Here is a 25,264-nt window from a genome sequence, read left to right as displayed (position 1 = left end):
AGAGACGAGCCTTGCAAAAGCCCCTTAAACTGCAAAAGGCCGAACCATGCAAGTGGTGATTATTAGGGTAACTTTGAGGCACTCTGGGAGGTGAATGTCTCATCCCACTTTACAAAGGTGGAAGCTGAGGCTGGAGAGGTAAAGCCACACAGCTAGCTGGTGGCAAAACGGGGACTTGAGGAACCCAGTCCCAGCAGCGCCGCAGCTCCCCTCCCCTCCGTGGGCTGAGGGGTGGCCATGTTCTCCCCAACTGTGGCTTCAGTAGAAGCCGCGGCACTTTGCACGCACTTTGGGGTCAGCTCTCCATTTCCTGCCCGAGGCACAAGCAGTCCACCTCCCTCTCTGAGCCTCACTCTCTCATCTGTAAATGGGTATGATCGAAGAGTGCCCTTCGTGGGTGAGGCTGTGGTGAAGATTAGGTGCGATCATGGAAGCCGTGCATGTGCCCAACGCATGGTGGGGCCTCCCAGAGCGTGAGCCGTGAGAATCACCCATCACAGACCCCTCCTGAGGTGGTCAGCCTGCAAGCAGAACTCGGGGGAGCACGGGCCCACGAGACGGGACGGCACAGGTGAAGGCAGGTGTCTCAGGTGACAGATGGTGGCCACCAGTACCTCCCACACTGTGAACCCAGCCCACGAGCCTCTCCTGAGGCTGGGGAGGGGGCTCCCAGGAAGCCCTGATTAGGGGGTAAGGAGCCCCTGATCCATCCCTTTCTCCAGCACTAGGCAGCATCAGGCCCTGGTATGGAAAGGGGGTGCCCAGGGGAGCCCACTGATCCTAGTTAGTCCATCTCCTATGGCCTGAGACACAGAACAAAGGGCATACACCCCTATCAAGGGTCAATGGTTCCCCCCTTAGAAACCAAGGGACCTCCACAAAGCCCCAGGACACACTTGGGGCCCCTNGAGGCTGGGGAGGGGGCTCCCAGGCAGCCCTGATTAGGGGTGAGGAGCCCCTGATCCATCCCTTTCTCCAGCACTAGGCAGTATCAGGCCCTGGTATGGAAAGAGGGTGCCCAGGGGAGCCCACTGATCCTAGTTAGTCCATCTCCTGTGGCCTGAGGCACAGAACAAAGGGCATACACCCCTATCAAGGGTCAGTGGTTCCCCCCTTAGAAACCAAGGGACCTCCACAAAGCCCCAGGACACACTTGGGGCCCCTCAGAGACCACCTCTGGGTACCCCCTGCTCACTCTTTGCCCTGGTCACTCTCAGGAGCGTGGGCAGGGGGTCGTCCACACCCCTTCAGAGAGAGAAGAAAGTAGAATCATCCCTCCTAGAGCCAGAAACTAAGGAACACATTGACCTCAGTACCTTGTCCACACTCCGCTCCGTTCTGGTCTCTCTCTCCCCACTCTCGATTGTGTTTGCATGTTTTTGTTTACGGGAAAACAGAAGGATGTCGCTGAACAGGTTCCCCTTTGCCTCCTATCAGCCCACAAAACACATCAACCAAATCAGTCAGGAGATGCTTTGGGGTCTGAGACCTTTCCTCCTTCTGCTTCCTACCCTCAGACTCTCGTCCTTTGTACCCTCAAATACTGTCCTTTAATCTGTAAAGTGCTCGGGGCCAAAATCTTCCCAACAGAAACACTCTGTCCTGAGCCCCCTGGAGAATCACAAGTTGCTTGGACTGACAGCCCCTGCGGCTGAGGGGGTGGCCAGGCTCGCCCTGGTTTCAGGGCCTCCCCAGTGTCCCTGTACAGAGGGACGGAGCCAGCATGGCTCCTCCTCCATCTGTGACGTGAATGTCCGTGGCCTGTTGCGTCTTCATGATGACCAACCGTGTGTTGTCTGTTCTCTGTTGTCTGTTAAAACTCTTTGTCATGTAGGTAAAATGCAGGATGGCAATGTGGACGCCAGCCAGAGCAAAGGTAACCCTTTTGTATTAACCGGCTTTTGTGGTCCCTACGGCCCCTCCCCACCAATTCTGAGAGCCACACCAGAAGCAGAGACTGGCTGGGACCAGAGGCAGGCGCAGCCACGCCTCTGGGTGTCTGGCGTCTTTGGGGTACAGCTGTGATTCCCAAGGTGCCAGGCCAAATAAAGAGGTGTCACTGGTGAAGAGCAGGGGCACCCATAGGGCAGCTTCTCCCCAGCCTTTGAGAGCTGCTTCCCATTCAACTGAAGACCTGAGGCTGGTTCTTTGAGATCCTTAGAGGTTAAGGGAAAAGAGGTGTCACTGGTGAAGAGCAGGGGCACCCATAGGGCAGCTTCTCCCCAGCCTTTGAGCGCTGCTTCCCATTCAACTGAAGACCTGAGGCTGGTTCTTTGAGATCCTTAGAGGTTAAGGGATAGGGACTTTGGCCCTGTCTCTGTCCAAAAGAGCCACAGGCCCTCTAGTCAGTCCTTCACTGAAGAGGCCATGCTAGCTGGGGATGGGAACTTGGCACGCATGGACAGGGACCACCTCTTTTACCTTTTAAGCCTCCCTTTTTGTCACTCCTGTCTAGTGGCAACTTATCACCCTAACAACATGGTTGCAAAGATCAGCTGGTAAAGCCCAAGCCTGTCTGTCTTGTCTGTTTTGGGTATAGTCTGGGGGCTTGCTCAGGCCCAGAAGGGTCCCCAGCCCACTCCTGCTGGGAATCAGGGTAGAAGCGTGTCAGTCCCTGCTGTGTCCCGGATTCCAGGTCTGAGGCATCAGGTGCCCTTGGGATCCAGAGGCTCCAGCTAGGAGAGGCAGGCCCCTGTCCCAGGGCTCCGTGCTGGCCCTGCAGGCCCAGGCAGGGCAGTCAGCACCTCCTTTGGGCAGGCAGGGGTGGGCGCCAGCATCCCCACCATGCAGGCTGACCCGCGTGTGCGTCTGTGTGTCTGCATGTGCACCTATGTGCTCTGCCCCTGCAGCCAAGCAGCAGGACGGGGCAGCTGCCATGGAGATGCAGCCCCTCAAGAGTGCCGAGGGCGGCGATGCCGACGACAAAAAGAAGGCCAACACGCACAAGAAAGAGAAGTCTGTGCTGCAGGGCAAGCTCACCAAGCTGGCCGTGCAGATCGGCAAGGCAGGTGAGTGCGCTGGAGGGGAACACAGGGCATGCAGTGAGACGCCACAGCGCCCTGCCCCAAACTGGGCCTCATGAGATGGCCCCTGAAGCCTGCCCTTCTCTGTCACAGCAACCAGTCTGAATCCTGTATACCATACATGCTCACTTAGCACTTGGCAAGGTAGAGGAGTGAAGCTAAAAGCCTGGGTGTTGGGGGCAGACTACCTGTATTCTGTCCAGCCTGGCTGCTAAGACGTGGACAAATAACTACACCTAGCTCTGAGCCTCTGTCTCCTCGTCTGTAAAATGGACATAATGGTTATCCCTACTTCACAGGTTGCTGTGAGGATTAAAGGAGATTATGTATACAGAGCTCTTAGCACTTGGCATGTGCAGTGGCTGCAAGGCCTGCAGTTCTAGGCAGCACGGACTTTATCCTGAGGAAGTGGGAGCCATGGAAGAGGTTTGAGCAGGGAAGGGCAGGGAGGGATTTGGGCTTTATAATGAGCACCCTGGCTTCATTGCAAAGGCAAGATTGAAGAGATTAAGGGCAGCACCAGGAGCCCAAGGAGAATCCTGTTGCCTGAGCCCCAGCACAACAAGCCAGCTTCCCAACTGAGGTAGTGGCTTCAGGTGATGGTTAGTGACAGTTCCTGGCCCAGGAAGCCAAGCCCAGCTGCAAGATGAGCCTTCACCCTCTAACGCGGCCTTGGCCTCCCCTCCTGGGTAAGGATGTGGCAAACACCAAGGCCTCCCCACCTGGCCGCTCCCTCCTCCATGGCTGTCTCCCCAGCTCTAATTATAGACACCATGGCTGGGGAAGGGAGGCAAATTACAGGCTTGGCTGTCTATATTTAAACTTGGGGGCCCAGTGACAGCTCCCGGCTGCTGGGAGCTTGGCTTCCCGCCCCTGCGACTGTCAGACAGGGATAGTCCCAGCTCTGAGGCTCTGCAGCTGGAGGTGGGGATGGAAGAGATGGGCCCAGGGATGTCCTCCAGCCCTGCCATTGCTGTCACAGGCAGAAGCCTCCATGAGAACATGGCACTGGGGGTGTGGGGGGTGAGAACTAAGCCATGAAAACACCTCATGGCCTTCAAAGTCCCTCTCCCTCTCCCATGTTGGCCCTGCCAAGAATGGAGTTCACAGTCAAGCACTCCTGCTTTCACGTCACACCTCCGCCTCTTTCTTGGGCTGAATTCCCTGAAAGCAGAACTGAGATGGGTGGGCAGGGGACTTATTGAGATGGTGCTCCCAGGTGAGGCCAGCAAGGGGTCAAGGCCAGGGAAGAAGCCAGATGCAGCTGAGATTTCTGGAGAACTCCTAGTCTGGCATGACCCCATGGAAGCTCTGGAGCACCAGCCGCACGGCAGGGCCTGTCCCACCCAGCAGCACGTGGGCTTTGAGACCCCATGTCAGCCACTGGATATTGGCCGTCAGATTGGGGTTGGGTACACTGCCAGGCAATTCGTAACGAGGGGACTCCAACTGCTCCAGCATGGTCCTTCTCTGGCGGAGGCTGCAGCTGTGACTAGTCTCTGCAGCCCCTGCAGTGGCACCTGCAGCAGGTGGGGTGTGGGCACACAGCACTAGCAAGAGGGACCCCAGCATATCTGGGCAGGTAATCAGAGGTGTTCCGACAGCTACAGCATCTCCGTGGCCTGTGGCCATGGGCAAGTCACTTCCCCTCTCTGAGCCTTTTTTTCCTCATCCAAAAAGTGGCCACCTGCTGTTTCATCTACCTGGAACGCTCTTCCCCCAGGTCACCACGTGGCTGCTTCCCTCATTGTTCCAGTTTCTGCTTAAATATCACCTTCTCCAGGAAGCCTTCCATGGACACCCTAGTTAACGTGGCCACCCCATGTCACAGCATTTATCCGCACCTGAACTTACCTGGTTCATGTGATTTGTTTCCTGTCTGTCTCCCCGTCTAGAAGTCAGCTCCCCAAGGGCAGGGGCTCATCTTCTTTACTGCTGTGTCCCTAGTTCCTAGACTAGGAATGACTACATGTCTGGCACGTCGTGGGTTCCCAGAAGGTATCTGTCGAATGAATAAGTAAAGTATACCAACTTTACATCATTGTCGTGTGAAAGCTCTATGCAAACAGTTCTTTATTTATTCAGCACATGTTTCTTGAGCGCCTACTGTGTGTTGGGTGCGTGCTAGGTGTTTTGCCTTCATTTATTACATTTGAGCCTCACAAAACTATATAAAGGAAATATGCATCCCTGTTGTGCAGAGCAGGAGACTGAGGCTCAGCGAGGATCAAGGACTTGCCCCAGGTCACAAAACAAAGAAGTGGCAGAGCTGGGAGGTGAGCTGGGGTCTGCCTGACCCTGAGGTCAAAGCCAAGGGTTTAGTCCACACCTTGCTCCCCAGTGCCCTCTGCCCCGGACCCCTCTGAGCAGTGTCCCCTGCATTTTAGGCCTGGTGATGTCAGCCATCACGGTGATCATCCTTGTGCTCTACTTCACTGTGGACACCTTCGTGGTCAACAAGAAGCCATGGCTGCCCGAATGCACGCCTGTCTACGTGCAGTACTTTGTCAAGTTCTTCATCATTGGCGTGACAGTGCTGGTGGTCGCCGTGCCCGAGGGGCTCCCTCTGGCTGTCACCATCTCGCTGGCCTACTCGGTGAAGGTGAGCAGGGAGGACAGCAGGACCAGCTGGCTATGGCAGCCCTTAGCTGGGGTTGGTGGGGAGCACAGGTGGGTTCTGGGGCTGGGACAAGCTAAGAAGCAGCTGTGGACGCACTGGGGGCTCAGAGAGAGGACGCATACAGAACAGCAAACTCACACACCTTCGGGGAGTCCAGGGGCCTGTGGCAAACCAGAGATCCATGCCTTGGCTAGAGGAGTCCCATTATTCTGCCTCACCCAGGGTTGCCTTGTGCGGATGCAGGCCCAGTGCTGCCCGATCTTCATATCTTTCCAAGAGAATCCAGAAATCTGGATTTCATATAAACTCACCCAATTTTCAGACATTGACAGTCAACCCAACTTTAAAAACTAAAATAAAATGCAGACATCATTGTGCAGGCCAAAACTCATCCTGTACCACCAAATTTAGGCAGAAGTCTGGCCATCACAGGTACAGGCACCATGGTAGCCGTAGTGCTTGCATAGCTGATCTCAAAGGTATGAAAGAAGCCGAAAGCAAAAAATGAGGCTCACCTTGGATATGCGCTGAAAATATAAGAGGTTTTCAAAGCAGTTAGATGAGGGGCTGGGGCCAGGAATGCTTGCTGGGGAAGCTTGGGTCTGAGCTGTTCCTAAGCGCCACGCTGATGGCAAAGCCCCACCTCTACCTTGCAGGCCGCAGCTCTCTGTGGAGCCCACACTGCACGTCTGACCCTCCTTGGGTCCCCCCCAGGTTGTCACACCCCAACCTCTCTTTCCTGCCTTGACTCCGTGGTTCCCCACCTCAGAGGGCAGGGACCTGGGCTCCTGCTTCCCAGTGCCCTGGTGCTGGGATGTCCCCACAAGGGCAGAGGCATGGTCACGTTTATAAACAAGACATTCACTCTGAGAAATTGGCAGAGCCGTTGGAGGGCACGGTGAGCATCAGTTTCCAAGCTGGAATTTGGGCTGGGTTCTCTGATGTAATTTCATACAGAAAAGAGATCTCCAGGCTGGTGCCAGAAAGTGGCAGCTCTTTGTAAAAGATACGGCCTTTATCGTCTCCCTGTTTTAGGATTTTCAAAGAAACGCAAACCAAAACCCAAACAGGTCACAACACAATGTTCCCTGGAGGCCTGGGGCGGGAGAGGGTGACTTGCACAACCATGAGTAGGGTGCCCATGACCACCCCACCAAGCTTAGGGTCTCTTTGACAGTTGCACAGAGCTGGTTTGGGGGATCATGTACAGAATTTCAGGCTTCTGTGCCTTCTGCAGTTCATGTCTCTGGCACCTGATGCCTTCGGCCGTCTTAGGTAGCATTACTTGTACAGTACCTTGATAAACTTAGCAGAGCACCCAAGCCCAGGAAGGGAGACCACTGTCTGAGCCTGACGTGGGAGCCGCCATCAAGAGCATAAAGATGATGACTTAGACCAACGCTGCACAATACAGATATGAGCATGCTTTCAGGAAGGGAGACCACTGTCTGAGCCTGACGTGGGAGCCGCCATCAAGAGCATAAAGATGATCACTTAGACCAACGCTGCACAATACAGATATGAGCATGCTTTAAAAGGTTCACGGAAAAACAGAATTAAAAGATAATATGACAGTACCCTAGTAGAACGTGAGCCGTGTGTGTAATTAAAATTTCCTAGTAGCCATATTTTTAAAAAAGGAAAAAAGAAACAGATGAAGTTAATTTTAATAATGTAATTTACTTAACTCATTATGTCTAAATTATCAATCTAACATGTAATCATTATAAAAATTATTAATGAGATACTTCTTTTACATTTCTTTTTTCATAGCGTTTTCAAAACCCGATGCATATTTTGGACTAGCCACATTTCAGGTGCTCGGTAGCCACATGTGGCTCTGGTGCTGGACAGTGCAGACTCAGAGATTCTTAGGCCCAACAGACAAACCCTCTTCAGAGAGTACAGATGGGCCGAGGCCTGATGGAAGGGTCCCGGCTGTGAGGTTAAACAGCTGGGCTCAAAACCCAGCTTTGAACCTCACCAGGTGTGTGATCCTGGTCAAATCACTTTGCCTAGATTTCTTCGATTGCCAGAATCCTCTCAGTTCTCTCAGGATTCTTCTACCATCTGACAAGAAAATTAATGCAGAAAAGCTTTGCAAACTGTAAAGTGCGTTGCAAATTCAGATTGCTGTTAAGCATCCATTCGATGCACACTTATTGTTACTATTCTCACAAGTTATAGTGAGAGGAACCGCAGTAGCATATGATCCTACCAATACTCATTTTTTAGTAACATAAACCTCTATTTAAATTATTCTCATTGCACTCCTCTTTTACCCTTGTTATAGAGCATTATAACGAGGAGCAAGACTAAAAGAAATCAGATCCTTAGGCACAGACTAAAACTTCTCCTTTAGCCTCTAGCAATTTCTCTAACTTGCCAGATAGGACCACTGCATCCAGGGGGCTACACGAGGAATGGTGGTTCCTTGAGAATTACTTTATCACATTACTTGCTTGGGAATCTGGGAGGAGCTAGGAGTATGGAGCTAGGCCAGAGAGAAGAGAGGCGTATAGAAGAAAATAAACAATAATATGTCTAGTACTATTCCATTGTGCTATGAATTTAAAAAGACAGGATGTCAATATATAAGATCAGCTCAGTATCAGTTCTGGGTGGTAGCTTATGGCTGTTTTTTTTAATTTCCCTCTGTGTACCTACATTTAGAAGAAATTTGTAGTTTTTATTATGCAGGTTACAATATGTGTTTGTTTTAGAGAAAGGAATCTATAGATTTTTTTAAAGACAATAAAAATCTGTAATTCTATTAATATCTTGATATTTTTCCAGATAATTTTCTATACGTATAAACATATATATATTCTAAATGTATTTACTTTTGGTGAAATTTAAGTGACAATGAAAACCGGGCACAGTAAAAGATGATACATTTGAGAAAAATCCATAACTACATAAGGAACAGTTGTTTATGTAATCAGGAAGGACCCAACCTTAATTTATTTAATTTGTGTTGATTTAATTTTCTTTATGTTAATTTAATTTATGTTATTAGAGAGGACCCAAACTTAATTTTATTTAATTTTTTAATTTAATTTAATCTTCCCCCTATTTTTTCTGTAAAGAATGTAGATTACTTCTGTAATCCAAATTAATAAATTCAACTAATCTAAATGGTTCAAATAATGAAAGAGAAGGGAAAGGGCCACGCACACACAAGCAGCCCAGGTGTCAGAGGCTGTTGCGGCCTCTGCGAGTGCAGTAAGCACAAGTGCAGACTGGCGGCCCTGCCTCGTTTACTGTGTGTTCACCCAGCACCTGCAGGCACCCCTTGCTCCCCAGCTCCCTCTCCGCACTGTCACCCTCTCACCTGCCCCCTCCCAGAAAATGATGAAGGACAACAACCTGGTACGCCACCTGGATGCCTGTGAGACCATGGGCAACGCCACAGCCATCTGCTCGGACAAGACAGGCACGCTGACCACCAACCGCATGACAGTAGTGCAGGCCTACATCGGCGATGTCCACTACAAAGAGATCCCCGACCCCAGCAATGTTAACACCAAGACCATGGAGCTGCTGGTCAACGCCATCGCCATCAACAGCGCCTACACCACCAAGATTCTGGTAAGTGGGTGCCAGCCCCTCCTCCACTAGAGGGAGAAACATCTGTGGGATGATGCAGATGTACTGGGACGTACTGGGCAGATTGAGCAATGTGATTTGTACTTTCAAATCCTGCTGATGTATTTTGGCGTGGTCAGAGAGTAATCAAATCATTTCTCTTTGACTTATTATTCTTAGTATAGAATGTTCGTGTGACAAAAAAAAAGATTGTTGTTAACTGTGTTTTTCAAATCCTGTCATTTATACCCCCCCACACACAAACAACACCAAATCTTTTTATTAGTTAGCTTTTGCTACATAACAAACCACTCACAAATATAGTGACTCAAAACAAAACTGTGTATTTAGCTGGAAATCCTGTGGGTCAGCGTTCAGGCTGGGCTCCGCTGGGTGGTTCTTCTGCTCTCAGCTGAGCCCCCTCACGCATCTGCAGTGGTTCAGGTGGACAGCTCTGCTCGCCTTGGCAGGACTGCAGGCTGATCTATCTAGCACAGCCTCAGCTGGGCTGTCTCACCTCTGCTCTGCGTGGCCTCACCTCCTCCAGTAGGCTAGTCTGGGCTCGTTCATGTGGCAACAACAGGGTTCTGAGAGACAACAGAAGTGTGTGAGGCCTTTTGAGGCCTGGGCTCTGAACTTTGCCACATTCCATTGGCCAGTGCAAGTCAGGCCAGCCCAGATTCACGAGGTGGGATAAAGGACATGTTCTCTTGGTGGGAGGTATTGCAAAGGGCCTGGATTCAGAGAGGGGAATAATTGTTAGTAATAGTATTAATATTACCGTTTTGATAAGAAAACCCTCACGTTACTGCCTCAGCTTAAGCTGACTAAACTCATCATGCTGTAATACCTATTTGGTTTTGAAGCACAGGTTGCCTCTTTGCAATTAACCAGCATTTGGATGAAGAGAAACCCAGAGTTCGTCCATCCAGATGTCCGTCAATACTCAGATGTAGGGCATTTCTGCCTTGTGAGCATCTGGGTGATCGGCTGGGCTTTTTTGTTTACCCTCCAAATGTGCCCAAGCCTGACCTCCCCCTTCTGCCCCTGAGCCAGCTCCAACCTTCATGATCGGGTTGGGCTTGTGGGAGCCACCAGCAGCTTTATGGAAACAGGGCAGAGAGCATGAGTCAGCAGTGAGGCCAGAGGCTGGTGGGGGAGGAGGCAGCGGGTTCTGCACCGTCCACTGTGCTGTGGCTGAGATGCCACCCACATCCCCCTGCAGCTGTAGGCTAAGGGAGGCGGAATTGACAAAGGGGGAAAGTAGGTCGAAGAACACGTGCCGACGGGTGGCAGAGAGCCCTGAGGGTGAGGCTAGAAATGACAATGTTTTTGTCTTCTTTCCCCTGATTTGGGGATCAAGGGAGATTGACAATGCTTTATTCTCTTCCCTGAGCCTTCCTAAAATAACTGAGATGCTGTTAATGATGTCATTGTGCAGACGTGCCAGAGGGGAACAGGGCGATTCCCAGAGCAGGCTTCAGGCCATGGGGTGACCCATGGGCACAGGCCTGCATGGTGGGCTTAGACTGAGATGTGTGTTACTCAGTTCCAGTGAAAAGGAGTTCTTGGGATGTGCCAAGAGGGCTGCAGAAACATCCCCGTGATGATAAGTCTTGATCTGGTAGTGCATCATAGCATTGGAGACAAAGCTGAAATCTCATTTCCAGATGTTGGTGGACTGAGGCTGTGTCCAGATGGCATAAAGGACAGCGGTCAGTCTGTCCACTTGGGGAGAAGATGCAGCTGGTAAGGCTGGAGAGAGGTCAGGGACCTGGGAACTGGGTTCCTGGTTTGTAATCCAGGCCAGGACACTTACCTCTCAGGCACCAGTGTCCCCGTCTGTGCCTTGAATCCAGCACCATAGGACCCCTGTGCCTGTCTTTCTGGGTCTGTCCTGAAAGTATCCTGGCCACAGGTACTCCTTTCGGGGGGCTGATGGCTATCAGTGTGAGAGGGACAGCAGAGCCCCTGCTATGATTGGGTGGTGGTTAAAACTCATACTTCAGAGCCAGGTGTCCTGAGTTCAGACCCCTCACTAGCTGTGTGAATGGAACAAGTTACTTAATCTCTCTGTGCCTCAATTCCTGGGGGAAACAGGATTATCGTGAGGATGAAATGAGTTCGTAAGTGGAAAGTGCATGGCACAGTGCCTGGCACACAGTCGGCACTCAGTGTGACCAGTGTTGTTATTCAGCAATAAAATCACTCATCGAGAGAGGATCCCTTCTGCAGCAGTGCAAAGGCTTACAAATAAACAGGCAGCAGAGACATCACAGCAAGAGAGAGAAAGGGTCTTGCCCAAAGCCATACAGCCAACTTCTGGATACCCTAAAGCCAGCTGCTGAGTCAGGGTGTCCAGACCAGGTTCCTGGTCACCAGAAGCAGTCCTGCAGCACCATCAGCCTATGGTGGTCTTGGGAAGGAAGGCCCGGGGCCCAGAGGGTTACATTCATCACAGCCTGGGCCTGCCAGCCATGTGGGGGACAGAGGGGCTCTCGGGGGCTGCCCATTCTAGGCCTAGATGCAGACTGAGAAAAAGCTGAGGCTGCTTGGTCCAGGGTATAAGTCTAGCCCCCTCCAAACCAGGCTGGGAAATCTAGACTGCAGGACATTCTGAAACCATGCAAGAGAGACAGGGCAACATCCATCAGCCTCACAGCACATCAGCTTTGGCTGGCAAATGAGCCTGGCCTGGAAAAATAAGACCCTGGGCAGGGCTGGGCTCCTGCATGCTATGTTTTCTCCTCCATGAGGGCAACCAGTTCTGCTGGGTCTTCTTGCTGTCTGATGCAGACTGTGGGCTCTCTGAGAGTAAGAGACACAGCTGAGTCTTCTCTAGTCACCCTGGCACAGGCTTTTGGGAAGTACTGGGTGGATGGTTGGGGTAAGCGAATTGAGTGGTGAATAATCAGTGAGATGAGGAATAGGTAGGGAAAGGGAGGGAGGGATGGATATATGTGGGGATGGATGGATGGGATGGAAGGGTAGATGGATGAGTGGATGGATGAACATGTGGGTGGGTAGATAGGTCGACATCAATTGATAAGAGTATTAGGATAGGACTGATACCTCTACCTTCTACTTTCTTGTTTTTGTGGAAGCAGGAGGGAGGAAGTGACCTCAAAATCAGTCCCATAGCCAACACCAGTGTTCCCTTAGTACCTGCAGCTTTCTGAGCTGGCCTCTTCTGCAGCTGCCCTCAGCCATACAAGCTGCAGTGATCCAGAGACCTCCTGATTAGCTGGTGCCTTTTATTCTTTTAAAAAATGAAACTAGATGAATATTTGCAAGGGTAGATTATGTGGGTTTCACCTATATGGATTCACACCTTAGAGAACACCTAATCTAGTCCTCTCACTTTACTCTGAAGCCAAGAAATGGGAAGGGACTTGTTCCAAGTCACCCCATAAGTTAGTGAACTTAGAATCCAGATGTCCTGATACCCAGTCCAGGAAGTGATGGTTAAGAGCTTTGGCTCTGAAGTCCAACAGACCCAGCTATAGCACTCAGTACCTGTGTGACCCTGAATCAGTTACTTAACCTCTCCAAGCCTGTTTTCCGGTCTGGAAAGTGAGCATATCATTAATCATAACTGCTAACACTTAGCCAAGCTCAATGCTGAGTGCTTACCCTATATTGCCTGTAAGACCACCCCGCAAAGTAGGTGTTCTCACACTCCCAATTCATAGATAAGGACCCTGAAGCTGGGAGCAGTTAAAGATCATGCCCAGAGTCCCAGAGCAGATAAGTGGCTGGGCCAGGATTGGAACCCAGGTCTGTGTGATTCAGAGCCTATGCAAGTCACCACCCCATGCCCCACTCATCCAGCTACACCTGTGCCTTGAGACTGTTCAAGGGCTGCTATGAAGGTTCGATGAGATAATGTAGGTGGAATATCCAGCACAGTGCTTGATATGGACCAGGCGCTCAGATCACGTTAGTTATTACTCTCATTACCTCTATTATTCTTTCTGAACCTTACCTTCTGGAGTTAGCTTTGCCGGCCACTGTCTTCCTTGACCCTACACAGCCCTTTCAGATCATCAGGCCAAATAGGACCATCCCCATCCTGCAGCTAAGAAAATGAAGCTGCAGAAACATCAAGTAAACTGCCAGGGTTACTCCTGATTGCCAAGTGGCAGAAGTAGGCCCAGAGGATTCTGGAGGCATTCACCAGCCAGGCAAGGGGGTAAGCATTCCAAGCAAGGGACACAGCTCCAAAAAGGCCCAGACACCTGAAGATGCATGGCTCATTCAGGAAACGGGACAGTCTGTGGCCTGGACATTTCTGTGGGGCCAGAATGATGAGAGGTGAGGTCGGGAGGGCTGAGGGGAGCTTGATGGTAGCAAATAAGCCCCTAATAGACTTCTCCTCACAGTGCTCAGAAAGGACCACCCCAGGCACGGGTGGACGGTGGTGTGGAGGCCGAGGCTGCAGGCAGGGAGGCCAGGAAAAGATGCCCAGGAAGCCAGCCTCAGTTCCATGCCCCATCCCTTTCCACTCTTATTTCTAATCATTAGGAACTAAACTTGCCCTCTGAGGGAAGGTGCGTGAATCATCTTTAAGTTAGAAAGTGCTTCCCTGCTGGCACACCTCAGGAATCCTGGCACACTCTCAGATTTCCTTTGTGGTCTCCAACTCTTTGTATGTCAAGACTTCCACTAGCTTCTTCTCATCAGCCCTGCTGCTCTCCAAACCACAGCTGAGCTGCAAGATGGAAATAGCTCTTTCCTCAGACTTTTGAGGCATGTGCTTTCCTGGGAAAATCTTCTCTGCCCACGTTTATTCTGTGTACTGAAAACCACCCAAGCAGACTTTAATTTCATATTTTACGAAACCTCTTTTAAAGTAGGTTGAGACTATAGTTGACATTTGAATTATTAAACTGAAGATGGGTGCTCGTGGAGCTGTGCAAGTTTATGGCAACCACCCAAGCAGACTTTAATTTCATATTTTACGAAACCTCTTTTAAAGTAGGTTGAGACTACAGTTGACATTTGAATTATTAAACTGAAGATGGGTGCTCGTGGAGCTGTGCAAGTTTATGGCATATTAAAACAGAAGCTACTAAGAGAAAAACACATCTCTCTGGAGCCCCTGGAGTGGTTCTGGAGGAAGGATTTCCCTGGCAGGATGGTCTTCCTGAATAAATAAGCCAAACTTGGCCTAGTTAGAGACAGCAGGTCCTCAGTGTACCCCATGCCCAAACTGCAGTGGCTACAACACCACCTGTGCAGGCAGCCACAGCAACCCCCAAAAGGCAGGAAGGATCTGCTTGATTAATTTCCCATAAATCTGAGAACTGGGGCAGATGGTAGGGAGGGTCGAGGAGAAGGGGGAAGGGAGAGTGGCTCTGGGAAGCAGAGAGAGCCCTTGAACTAGGCTCTCCTGGCGTCAAACCCACGGTTCATTCTAATACTTGAATGAGCCTCAAAGTCCCCCTGAGTCAGGCCGTGCTCTGAGGCTGGGCTCCGGCCAAACCAAGGGTGCTAGAGGTGTGGAAGACTCTGGAAGGGACTTTGCAGGGCATTAAGATAGGGAGGTGGGGTGGGGATATAGTTTTTGTGTATGAAATGGCAGGAACCTTGGTGCTGAATTCAACAATGTTTTTTGGTTTTTGTTTTTCTTTTTGCAAACACCATCTCTGGGAGAAGAGTTTAAAGCAAATCACCCCAGAAGGGGGATTTCAGTTTCTAACAGAGCTATTAATCCCTGCATCCCACCCTCTTACCTGCACCCTCCCACATGCTTACACGTGCACACACGCATCATACACACACCATACACACACACACCACATGTACACCACACCACATATGCTCCACACACACACCACACACCACACAAATCACACACACCACACACACCACACACACATACCATACCCTACACATACACACCATGCACAACATGCACACTACACACCCCATATGCACATCACACACCACACAGTGCCACACATACCACACACACACACCACACATACCATACACACACCACACGCACATACCACACACTACACATACACACCATGCACCACAACATACACACTACACACTCCATATGCACATCACACACCACACATAACACCACACACACCATATACCACATCCACACACACAACACAACACACACATGACACCACACACACACACACCATGCACACGACACACACCACACACCCAACACACACCACACACCATACACACCACATACAGCATACACACAACATATACACACACTGCACACCACACACACCATACACACACACACCATACGCACATCACACCACATATACACACACCATATGCACACCATACACACACACATACCACACACAACACACACCATACACACACAACACACACACACACCATGCAAACACACACGACACACATACACAATGCATTGGTGATCTTGGGAAGGCTTCAAGGAGTTTGCTTTCCAGGAGCGTGTCTCCACATTCCAGGGATTTCTGTCACCCTGGACACCCACGCCAACTTCCTGCCTTCCCAGCCTCTGGGGAAGATCCGTGGCTCATGGAGTGGCTCGGCCACCTCACTCTCCTCAGGAGGTCTGGCGCTCAGGAGCTCCTGGAGAAGCAGGTCCTGAGATGACAATTCTGGAAGACAAATGCTACCAAAATTCCATCCCATCTGGTGTCCCATTGGCAGCACCCCACACACGAACACAAAATTAGTCATTGATTCATTGGACAAATGTTCACTGAATACCCCACAGTGCGGAGATGAGCCAACAGACTGCCCTGCCCTTGTGGACTGGAAACCAGTCACCCTCTGGTAAGCTAATTAGTGAGTGGTCTCAAATGCCAGCAAAGACAGGCAGAGCTGCTGAGAGAGCTTGCTATGGGGTGCAGAGATGGGAACAAGGGGGGCAGATCCTGGCCAGCCACTTGCTAGCAGTACAACCTTGTGCCTCTCTGGACCTCAGTGTGCACAACTGTAAAATGGGAATAATAACAGCCCCCACCTCTTAGGGAGTGGTGAGGATTCAACTAAATGATGCACCTGAACAGCTTAGTAAAGTTATGAGCACAAAGTAGGCATTTGAAAAAACAGACTCGGCCACTGCTAGGAGGTTGAGGTGGTGGTTAACCTGGGCATCTGTCGGGGCCTCACTGCACATGCCTGTCCTGAAAGGATGTGGCTAGGTCACTAGAGACAGCCAGTAAGCATAAAGTCTTTTTCTGAGTCCTTCAGAAAAAAATCATCATGTTGTAGTTACTGCAGTTTACCACGAGACAGGGCTTGTTACCGTAGGGGTTTTTTTGTTTGGTTTGGTGTTTGTTTGTTTTTTAAGCTTTTAAAACTGTTTTAATTGTGGGTGAAATACATATGCATAAAATTTGCCATGTTAACCATTTTTAAGTGGACAGTTCAGTAGCTTTAAGTACATTCATATGGTTGTGCTACCATCGCCGCCACCCAACCATAGAATTCTTCTTTTTCCAAAACTGAAACTCTGCACTCAAACAATAGCTCCCCATTTCCCCTCCCTCCAGCCCCTGGCAACCACCATTCTGTTTTCTGTCTGTTTGAATTTGACTACTCTAGGTACCTCATATAAGTAGAATTATACAGTGTTTGTCCTTCTGTGACTGGCTTGTTTCGCTTAGCATAGTGTCCTCAAGGTCCATCCATGTGGGAGCATGTGTCAGCGTTTCCTCCCATTTTTAGGACTGAATAATACTCCACTGTCTGGATAGACCATATCTTGTTCATCCATTCATTCATTGATGGATACTTGGGTTGTTTCCACCTTTTGGCTGTTGTGAATAATGCTGCCATGAACATGGGCACACAAATATCTCTTTGAGTCCCTGTTTTCAATTATTTGGGTTATACACCCAGAATTGGACATGCTGGATCATATGGTAATTCTATGTTAAATTTTTTGAGGAGCCACCATACTGTTTTCTGTAGCAGCTGCACCATTTTATATCCCACAACAATGAGCAAGCAAGCATTTCCATGTCTCCACACCCTTGCCAACGCTTGTTATTTTCTGCTTTTTTTTATAGTAGCTGTCCTAATGGGTGTGAGGTGATACGTGCTATGATTTCTTTAATCTCATTTTTGCAGATGTTATTTATAACTTGTAGCTCTTCAAGTCATCATTCTCATTGATCTTAGCTCTCCATTCACTCCCCAGCAACCCAAAACAGAAGCACAAACTCTCCTCTCAAAGTTAAGCTGCACTCCGTGTTTCCAAAGGGCTTGTCTCAGTCCATTTTCTGCTGCTATAATAAAATACCACAGGCTAGAAAATTTATAAAGAAAAGAGATTTATTTGGCTCATGGTTCTGGAGGCCGGGAAGCCCAAGAGCATGGTGCCAGCCTCTGGTGAGGACCTCCTTGTGCATTGTAACATGGCAGAAGGACCGGCAAGCACGTGTGAAAGAGAAGGGCATCCGAGGCTGGATTTGCTTTCTAACAACCTACTCTCACGATAACCAACTTGCCCCCACGATATCAATCCATATTAACCCATCTAATCTGATCACCTTGTACTAGATCCCACCTCCCAACAGTGTTGCACTGGGGAGTAAGTTTCTAACATATAAACTTTGGGGGGACGTATTCCAACCACAGCAGGGCTCAACACCAGTGCTAAGAAATGTGCTGGATGAAGCTGTGAACCAAAACCAGAAGGCATGGGGCAACCCCAGGCCTGACTCTCCACAGGTCTGTGACTAGCAGCAAGTCACTCAACACCCTGCCCCCGGGCCTGTGTCTGTCCCTCAAAATGGGAACAATACCAATGCCTTAACTCCTTTACAGAGTTGGAGCCCTGGAGATAAGAAGGCTCTAGAAATTTCTACAGCAAGAGCAAAACCTCCGGGTTTGCCAGGATTGAAAAAGCCAGGAGAGAAAAGGGGAGGGTCCCTGCTTCTTAGTAACACGTGTAGGCAATTTCAGAGCTCAAGTTCATGGAAACAAATTGAATTATGGAGGAGGCTGCTCTGCCATTTGCAACCATGGATTGTTTGAAATCCTTTGAGAGGAAGATTAAAATATTTCACAGAGGGTAATAAAATGCCGGGTGTTTTGCAGGCATAACTGCTCAGCTCTCTTGGGCAAATAACTAGACATTTTTATTTAAGTCCTCCATGTTGTCATTTTCTCTCATTAGTGGAGGGGGAAAAACTGTTGTGAAAAAAATCATATAACTCTGGAAATCACCAGAATGTTAATTATAAAGTTGTAATATATATATATATATTTTATTTTTTTAAAGCACAGCATAGCATACTACAGAGACAAAGGGAAGCTCTTAGAATTTGTTTTCTCAAACGTCAGAAATGGAAAGCTGTATCAAAGATTTCTCTGCTTCCAAATGAAGTCTCATCAAAGAGCTTGGGAGTGCGGAGCCTTCCAGAGGCACGTGGTGCTGAGACATAGGTCTGTGTGGCCGTGAGAGCTGGGAGGTGTTCTGAGCCTTATTCCCTGTCCACCGCCCCCGGGCCCCTGCTGAGGGACCTGCACCTCTTCCTCTCTCCAACATCCCTTACCACGGTCCACTTTTTTTAAAAGGTTGATTTTTCTCTCAGTTAGAATCATCTGCTCCTGCCTCTCCATTTTACAGATGGGGAAACTGAGGACATGGCTTAGGATCTAAGCCTCTTTCTTCCTTTGCATCCCTGGGTCTAGGACCACCTCATATCAATGCCTGTGTCCCCCTGTGGCTCAGGTCTGCTCCCTGGGCCCAAGCCCTAATTGCAGAAGGGGGGATAGGCTGGGGACATATCCATTTGCTGATGGAGGGTCCACCCTCTCCCTGCACAGCTGGTCCACGCTGGCATCTTCTTGAATCAGCCTCCTTCCTGCCTGGAAGAGATTTTCACATCACTGATCTTTTGAGCAATATGAAAGAGGCTGAGGACGAGGATCCAGGGGGATCCTTGTGTAAGGCTGGTCTGAGACCCATGGAAAGCCATTGGGGCGGGTGACGGGGGGGACAAAGGCACACTCGTAGGTATTTACGAGGGTACTTCGAAAAGTTTGTGGAAGAATAGAATTAAAAGATATTATGAATCTTTCAATGAACTTTTTAAAGTACCCTTCATATTCATCTTCAAAATCTCTCTAGGCTTTTGCCACGCCCGAAGCCACCTCCACCTGAGTCACCGCGTATTAACTTTGCGTGGTATGAGCGGGCGTGGGCAGGGGTGTGGGCGCGGGCAGGGGTGTGGGCGCACGTGGGAGGCGAGCGTTCCTGCGGATGGGCACGTCTCACAGCCGCCTGCTAGTCCCACCATCAGTGCCCACCTGGAGGCATCTTGTACTCACCTGTTAGCCTGCGTCTCCCCCACTAGACTGGTCAAACACTTAGTAAGCACCTACTGTGTGCTGGGTTCTGTGCTGGCCCTAAGAACCCAGATAAAGAATGCCACGCCTCTTTTACTCGGGGGGCAGACAGACCCATGAGGCAATACTCAAAGACAAGGAGATATTTGAGCTGCTCCTTGAAGGACAAGGAGGAGTTTGCCTGGCAGGGGGGGCAGCGAAGGCAAAGGCAGAGGCACGAAGTGGCTCGTGTCGGTGCAGCCACCAGAGGAAGCGAGAGGTGCTGGGGAGATGTGGCCGGTGTCTTTCTGAGTCTCTGGGGCAGGAGCTGGTGGTGTTCCTACGGCTGCAGCTGGCAGAGGGCCGCACTCAGCAGCGGCACTGGAGGGTGACGAGTAAGTGAGTGAGTGGAGACAAGGAGACGCGGGACGAGGAGGAGTCAGTGCAGCTCATCCGTCTAGTGGAGTCCACAGTGCAGGTACAGAGCAGCTAACTAGAGCCATAAACAAGAGTGACTCTCAAAAGTGGAAAGTTAAGCAATCCAGCACGTTCCAGAAGAATGTGCACAATCTCCTGATACGAAGTGTCCCACACACAAAACAGCACTGCACGTACAGACGGACATAGAGTAGGTTAAATTGCATGAAATTGCCAATCTTTGACCATATTTTACAACAGAAATACCAGTTTTATTTGGTTCAACCTAAATCAGAATCACAAGGGGATGGTTCACCCAAACCATGAAATACACTCATCAGTGCAAAGAAACAAGTTCTTGGCACACACCACAGCTTGCTGGATCCCAACCGGATTAGGCTGAGCAAAAAAGCCAGTCTCCAAAAGTCACATACCGTGTGAGTCCATTTCTGCAGCATGCTTGAAATAGCAAAAGCATGGAGGTGGAGACCTGAGTGGTGGCCAGGGCTTGCTGGATCCCAACCGGATTAGGCTGAGCAAAAAAGCCAGTCTCCAAAAGTCACATACCATGTGAGTCCATTTCTGCAGCATGCTTGAAATAGCAAAAGCATGGAGGTGGAGACCTGAGTGGTGGCCAGAGCCAGGAAAGGGGAGGGAGGGAGGTGACTGTGCAACCCTTAGCACAGGGACCCTTGTGATGAACTGTCCTGCGGCTGGATGGTGGTGGTAGTCAGAGGAATCCACACGTGATGCCATTGCCAAGAACTGAATACACATGGGCATGTGCACGCACACACGCGAGTGCATGTAAAGCTGGTGCAATCTGAATACTGTCGATTTGTGTCAGTGTCGGCATCCTGGTGGTGCTGTTGCACTGGGGTTACACAGGAGGTCAACACTGGGGGAAACCAGAGGAAGGGTACACAGCAGCTCTCTGTAGCACTTCTTGTTGCATGTGAATCTGCAATTACCCCACAATAAAGAGTTAAAACACACGTGACAATGATTAATGCCAAATTTAAGGTAGAGGTTGTTTCTGGGACGAGGGGTGAATAATGCAGATAGGAAGAGTACACAGAGGGGATTCAGCTTTATCTGTAATGTTTTACTTATTAAAAAAGAAATCTGAAGCAAATATGGCATAATGTTAAGATTCTACAAAGCTCGGTGGTAGGTACACAACTGTTTCTTATATCATTCTCTCTTTTTTTTAATATTTGAAATAATTCATAATTTTTAAAAAGCTGAGCTTGCTTAACTCCTTCCATCCACAGCCAGGAGTCGACCTGGAATGCAGGGGCCTGAGTGTGTAGGGGGTGGGCAACGGGGGCAGCTGGGGTGGGGACTCCTCCAGGGTGGGCCCTGCCAGTGCAAGCCACCCGTGCCTCTCTGCACAGCCCCCGGAGCAGGAAGGTGCCCTGCCTCGGCAGGTGGGCAACAAGACGGAGTGCGGCCTGCTGGGCTTCGTGCTGGACCTGAAGCAGGACTACGAGCCCGCACGCGGCCAGATGCCAGAGGAGAAGCTCTACAAAGTGTACACCTTCAACTCCGTGCGCAAGTCCATGAGCACCGTCATCAGGCTGCCCGACGAGAGCTTCCGCATGTACAGCAAGGGTGCCTCTGAGATCGTGCTGAAGAAGTAAGCGGTGGGCGGCCAGGATGCTGGGCTGAGGGCTGTGCCCTGGCGCAGCAGCTGGGGACGTCTGGGTCACACAGCACCAGCCGTCGTCCAGGCTGGGCCTAGCAGCGTGTGTGGGCTGGAGGGGCCATCCAGCACCCAGAGAGGGGCACAGAAAGGGCGCTGCCAAGGTCACACCACAAGGCTCGTCTCCAGAGCCCCTTGCCCACCACTTTTCCGCTACATCCTCTCAAAAACGTCTACAGGCAGAAAGTCCTCCCCCTCCTCCTCCCTAAGTCCAGGGTCATCAGGAAGTTGTACCGATTATCACACATAGATCTCTCTGATTTCACTTCTCTTAGCATAGGGTTGGTTGCCTTCATTATTAGCCAGACTCCTTTGACTCCAGGTGCCAGACATAAGCCTGGAGAACTGAGCAAGTCACTTCCCCTCTCTGGGCCTCAGTTTCCCCATTTGTACATTGAGGGGATTGGTCTAGCTCAGTGGTTCTCAACCCTGGCTATGCATTAGAATCACTCTGGAGAGCTTTCTAAAAACCATTGAAGGTCAAGTACTTGGATGACCTTACCAGCCAGCAGCCAAAAATAAATAAATGAATAAATAAATAAAAACCGTTGTTTCCTGGATTCACCCTAGACAAACTAAATTGGAGCCTCTGGGTTAGGGTCATGCATGAGCACTTATTAAGCCATTCTAACACATCAGCGAGGTCTAGAACCACTGGCCCAGGTTGTATGTCCTTTGCCATCCATTTCAGCCAGAGGCTGGTTTTTCAGATGAGATCTTATGAATATCTAACAGATCACTGCTCTTGCAAGTGACCTGGGGCAGATATGGCAGGAAGGCTGCCTGGGCCCAGGGGATGGGCACTGGATGACCAGTCACAGCCAGTTAGGCATTGCCAGGGAGGGGGAGGTGAGCCCCAAGCCTGTCAGAGAAAGGACTCCTTGGGCCCTTAGCTGAAACTTATTCATCTCCCTCCTGTCCTCCCCCAGGTGTTGCAAAATCCTCAGTGGGGCAGGTGAGCCCCGGGTCTTCCGACCCCGCGACCGGGATGAAATGGTGAAGAAAGTGATTGAGCCCATGGCCTGCGACGGGCTCCGCACCATCTGTGTGGCCTACCGCGACTTCCCCAGCAGCCCAGAGCCCGACTGGGACAATGAGAATGACATCCTCAATGACCTCACCTGCATCTGCGTGGTGGGCATCGAAGACCCTGTGCGGCCCGAGGTAGGCCCCTGGAGCCAGTGAGCTCAGGGAAAGAGGGCAAGGCTGGGAGTCTGGCCACCTGGGTGGCCTGGAATAAGTCACTTCACCTCTCAGAGCTCAGTCTTTGTGCAACGTCCATGGTTATCTTCTTACCTGCTCCTAAACATTCATACTCATCAGACCAGTGTAGGCCGCACTTGGCATCGGGCTGCTCAGAAGGACATGGACAGAACCCACAGTGTGCCAGCAGGTGCTGCTGTGCCGTGGACACTCCTCGAGCTGTCCATTCGCCCACCAGGAGCTCTCTCCACTAGCCCCCCAAGGACAGGTGTCGGGGCTGCCCTACCTTAGAAGCCTCTGGCCCCACAGCAGCCAGGATCTCCTGTAACAAATCCATAGGCCTAGATTCCAGGGTCCCTGCAAAGGACATGCCCAGTAATAAGAGTCATTGCACTCAGGAAAACCCAAAGTGCAGGGTCCCTGTCAGTATTTATGTTTCTTCCAATCCAGTTGCAGTTCACCAGGAAGTTCCCCTTAGCAAGCTTGCCTGGTAACACAGCAGCCAGTCTACCTTTATCAGGTTTCCAGGGACATGAACTAGAAAGTAATCAAAGGTCACATTCTCAAGCAGAAGGGAAGGGGATGACAGCACCTGTTATACTTCCCACTGTGTAACGGAGATGAAAGAAAGGATTACTCAAAGCACCGTGAATGCGATGAGAAGCCCGAAGGGACTGCACCTCAGCAACTCCTCTGTTAGGAGGAGAAAACTGGGTACAGCCCTGATTCAAAGTTAGCTTCTGTTTTTTATTGTCAAGACAAGGAAGTTTCACAAGAGAAATCAGTTAATTCAATCATTTCAAAAGGACACAAAGACATGGGTAGTGTGACGAAAGTTATCTATGGCTAAGTAGAGCTTAAACAATGGAAACAGGTAACATCAGTAAAATGAACAATGTGACATTCCAAAGTACAATTTGTGAAAAGCTAAGTTGGTCAGACTGCAGTCATTATCTAAAATATAACCTCTCCTCAAATGATTTCAGCAAAGTTACATTCTTACAATTAAATCTAAGTATAATTATCTCTAAAGTTTCCACCAACAGACAGCTTGCCCCTAGCAAACATTTTTTCACATCTTTCCCTTCAGCAATTCTTAAAATCTCTTAACAGGATTGGTATGACAACCACCTGTTATCTCTAAAATCATTAAAGTATACAATCCCACACCTAAGCAGTGATGAGAGTTGATTAGATGGGCTGTTGCCACGCTGTGTGTAGACTGTTGTCTCCTAAACCGAGGACTTTGGTCCCATACATGTATGTGTTTACTTAAAAAGCCCTACTCTAAAAATCAAATGAGAATCAAGATATCTAACCCTCCACAAGCACCCACCTCATGAGGACCGCAGGAGGTGAAGTGGATGGGTGCCCCTAGTGGGGTGCTCTGCATGTGGTAGGTCTTCTTCAGTCTCCTTCTGGGGTGACGGCTGAGAATTCACTGCTGGGGGTTTGCAAGGCCTGGGGTGATGGGACAGGTGTGGTCCATGGGCTGCCCAGGCTGGAGAGAGGCTGTGGGGAGAGGGGCAAGCTGCCACCAATCTCAAAAATGCTGCTGTGGGCAGGCAGGGAAAGCCGGCTTTCCTGTGGGGCCCCAGAGGAGAGCTCAGCACACAAGGCGAGGCGCAGGAGGGGGTCGCTCCCGCCTCCTCGCAGAACAAGCTTGCTACTGGGTCCAGACCTGATTCCAGGCCAGGCTCCGGCTGGGTCCAGATTGGCCTTAGCTGTGGGCCACCTGACTCGACGAAGGGCAACTTCAGTATTCCCAACCTTCCCTGACACCATTCTCTGGGGCCTCTGGCCACTCCCTGCCCCTCTCAGAACGTCACTTTCTCCTGCTTAAAGTGAAAGGGAGTAGACAAGACGCTGTCCACGTTCCCGGCTCTGACGATGTAAGATTTCTGTTCCAAAGAACAGGCAAAGCTAGGAGATCACAGACGTGGACTTTCAGGTTTAGGCAGCAGGGAGGGGGTCAAAGAGTGAGCTCAGGATCAGACAGACCCAGGATCCTGAGTGCCAGCATCGCAGGCTGTGTGACCTTGGGCCACTTACATAACCTCTCTGCACCCTGTCTGTAGACTGGGGACAGTAGCAGCACCCGTTGCACACATTGGGGTGTATGAGGGCTCAGGTCCTGCACGTATGAGCAACGAGAGAGCATCTAGTACGAGGTAGGTGGCCCACAAATGAGGGTCCCTTCCCCAGTAGATGCATTACTCCACATCCAGTGACAAGCAGCAGCCCTAACACAGGGCCCGGCCTCCTGAAGGTGCTCAGTAGTGTCTGTGGAATGAACGGACGAGAATGAATGGGACTAGAACCCCGGTCTTCCAGCCCCGTGCATGGGGCTTCTCTCTCTCTCTCTCTCTCTCTCTCTCTCTCTCTCTCTCTCTCTCT

At 50.3% G+C, this 25,264-nt stretch overlaps 1 protein-coding gene across 2 annotated transcripts in view; it reads left to right on the top strand.

Annotated features, from left to right (window-relative positions):
• ATP2B2 (ATPase, Ca++ transporting, plasma membrane 2) overlaps positions 1 to 25,264 on the top strand; it is a 64,275-nt gene that overhangs the window by 7,387 nt on the left and 31,624 nt on the right. For both annotated transcript variants that reach the window (XM_008589259.1, XM_008589258.1), the window contains exons 2-7: positions 1,835 to 1,876; positions 2,850 to 3,008; positions 5,411 to 5,625; positions 8,992 to 9,234; positions 21,357 to 21,598; positions 22,594 to 22,828. In XM_008589259.1, coding sequence (XP_008587481.1) covers positions 1,835 to 1,876; positions 2,850 to 3,008; positions 5,411 to 5,625; positions 8,992 to 9,234; positions 21,357 to 21,598; positions 22,594 to 22,828 — 1,136 coding nt within the window. The remainder of the gene's footprint in view (positions 1 to 1,834; positions 1,877 to 2,849; positions 3,009 to 5,410; positions 5,626 to 8,991; positions 9,235 to 21,356; positions 21,599 to 22,593; positions 22,829 to 25,264) is intronic.

This window comes from Galeopterus variegatus, unplaced genomic scaffold, assembly GCF_000696425.1.
Source record: "Galeopterus variegatus unplaced genomic scaffold, G_variegatus-3.0.2 Scaffold5329, whole genome shotgun sequence".
In the NCBI taxonomy this organism is placed as follows: domain Eukaryota; kingdom Metazoa; phylum Chordata; class Mammalia; order Dermoptera; family Cynocephalidae; genus Galeopterus; species Galeopterus variegatus.
The sequence above is the reverse complement of the archived record's forward strand: the minus strand, read 5'-3'. Positions and strand labels throughout refer to the sequence as shown.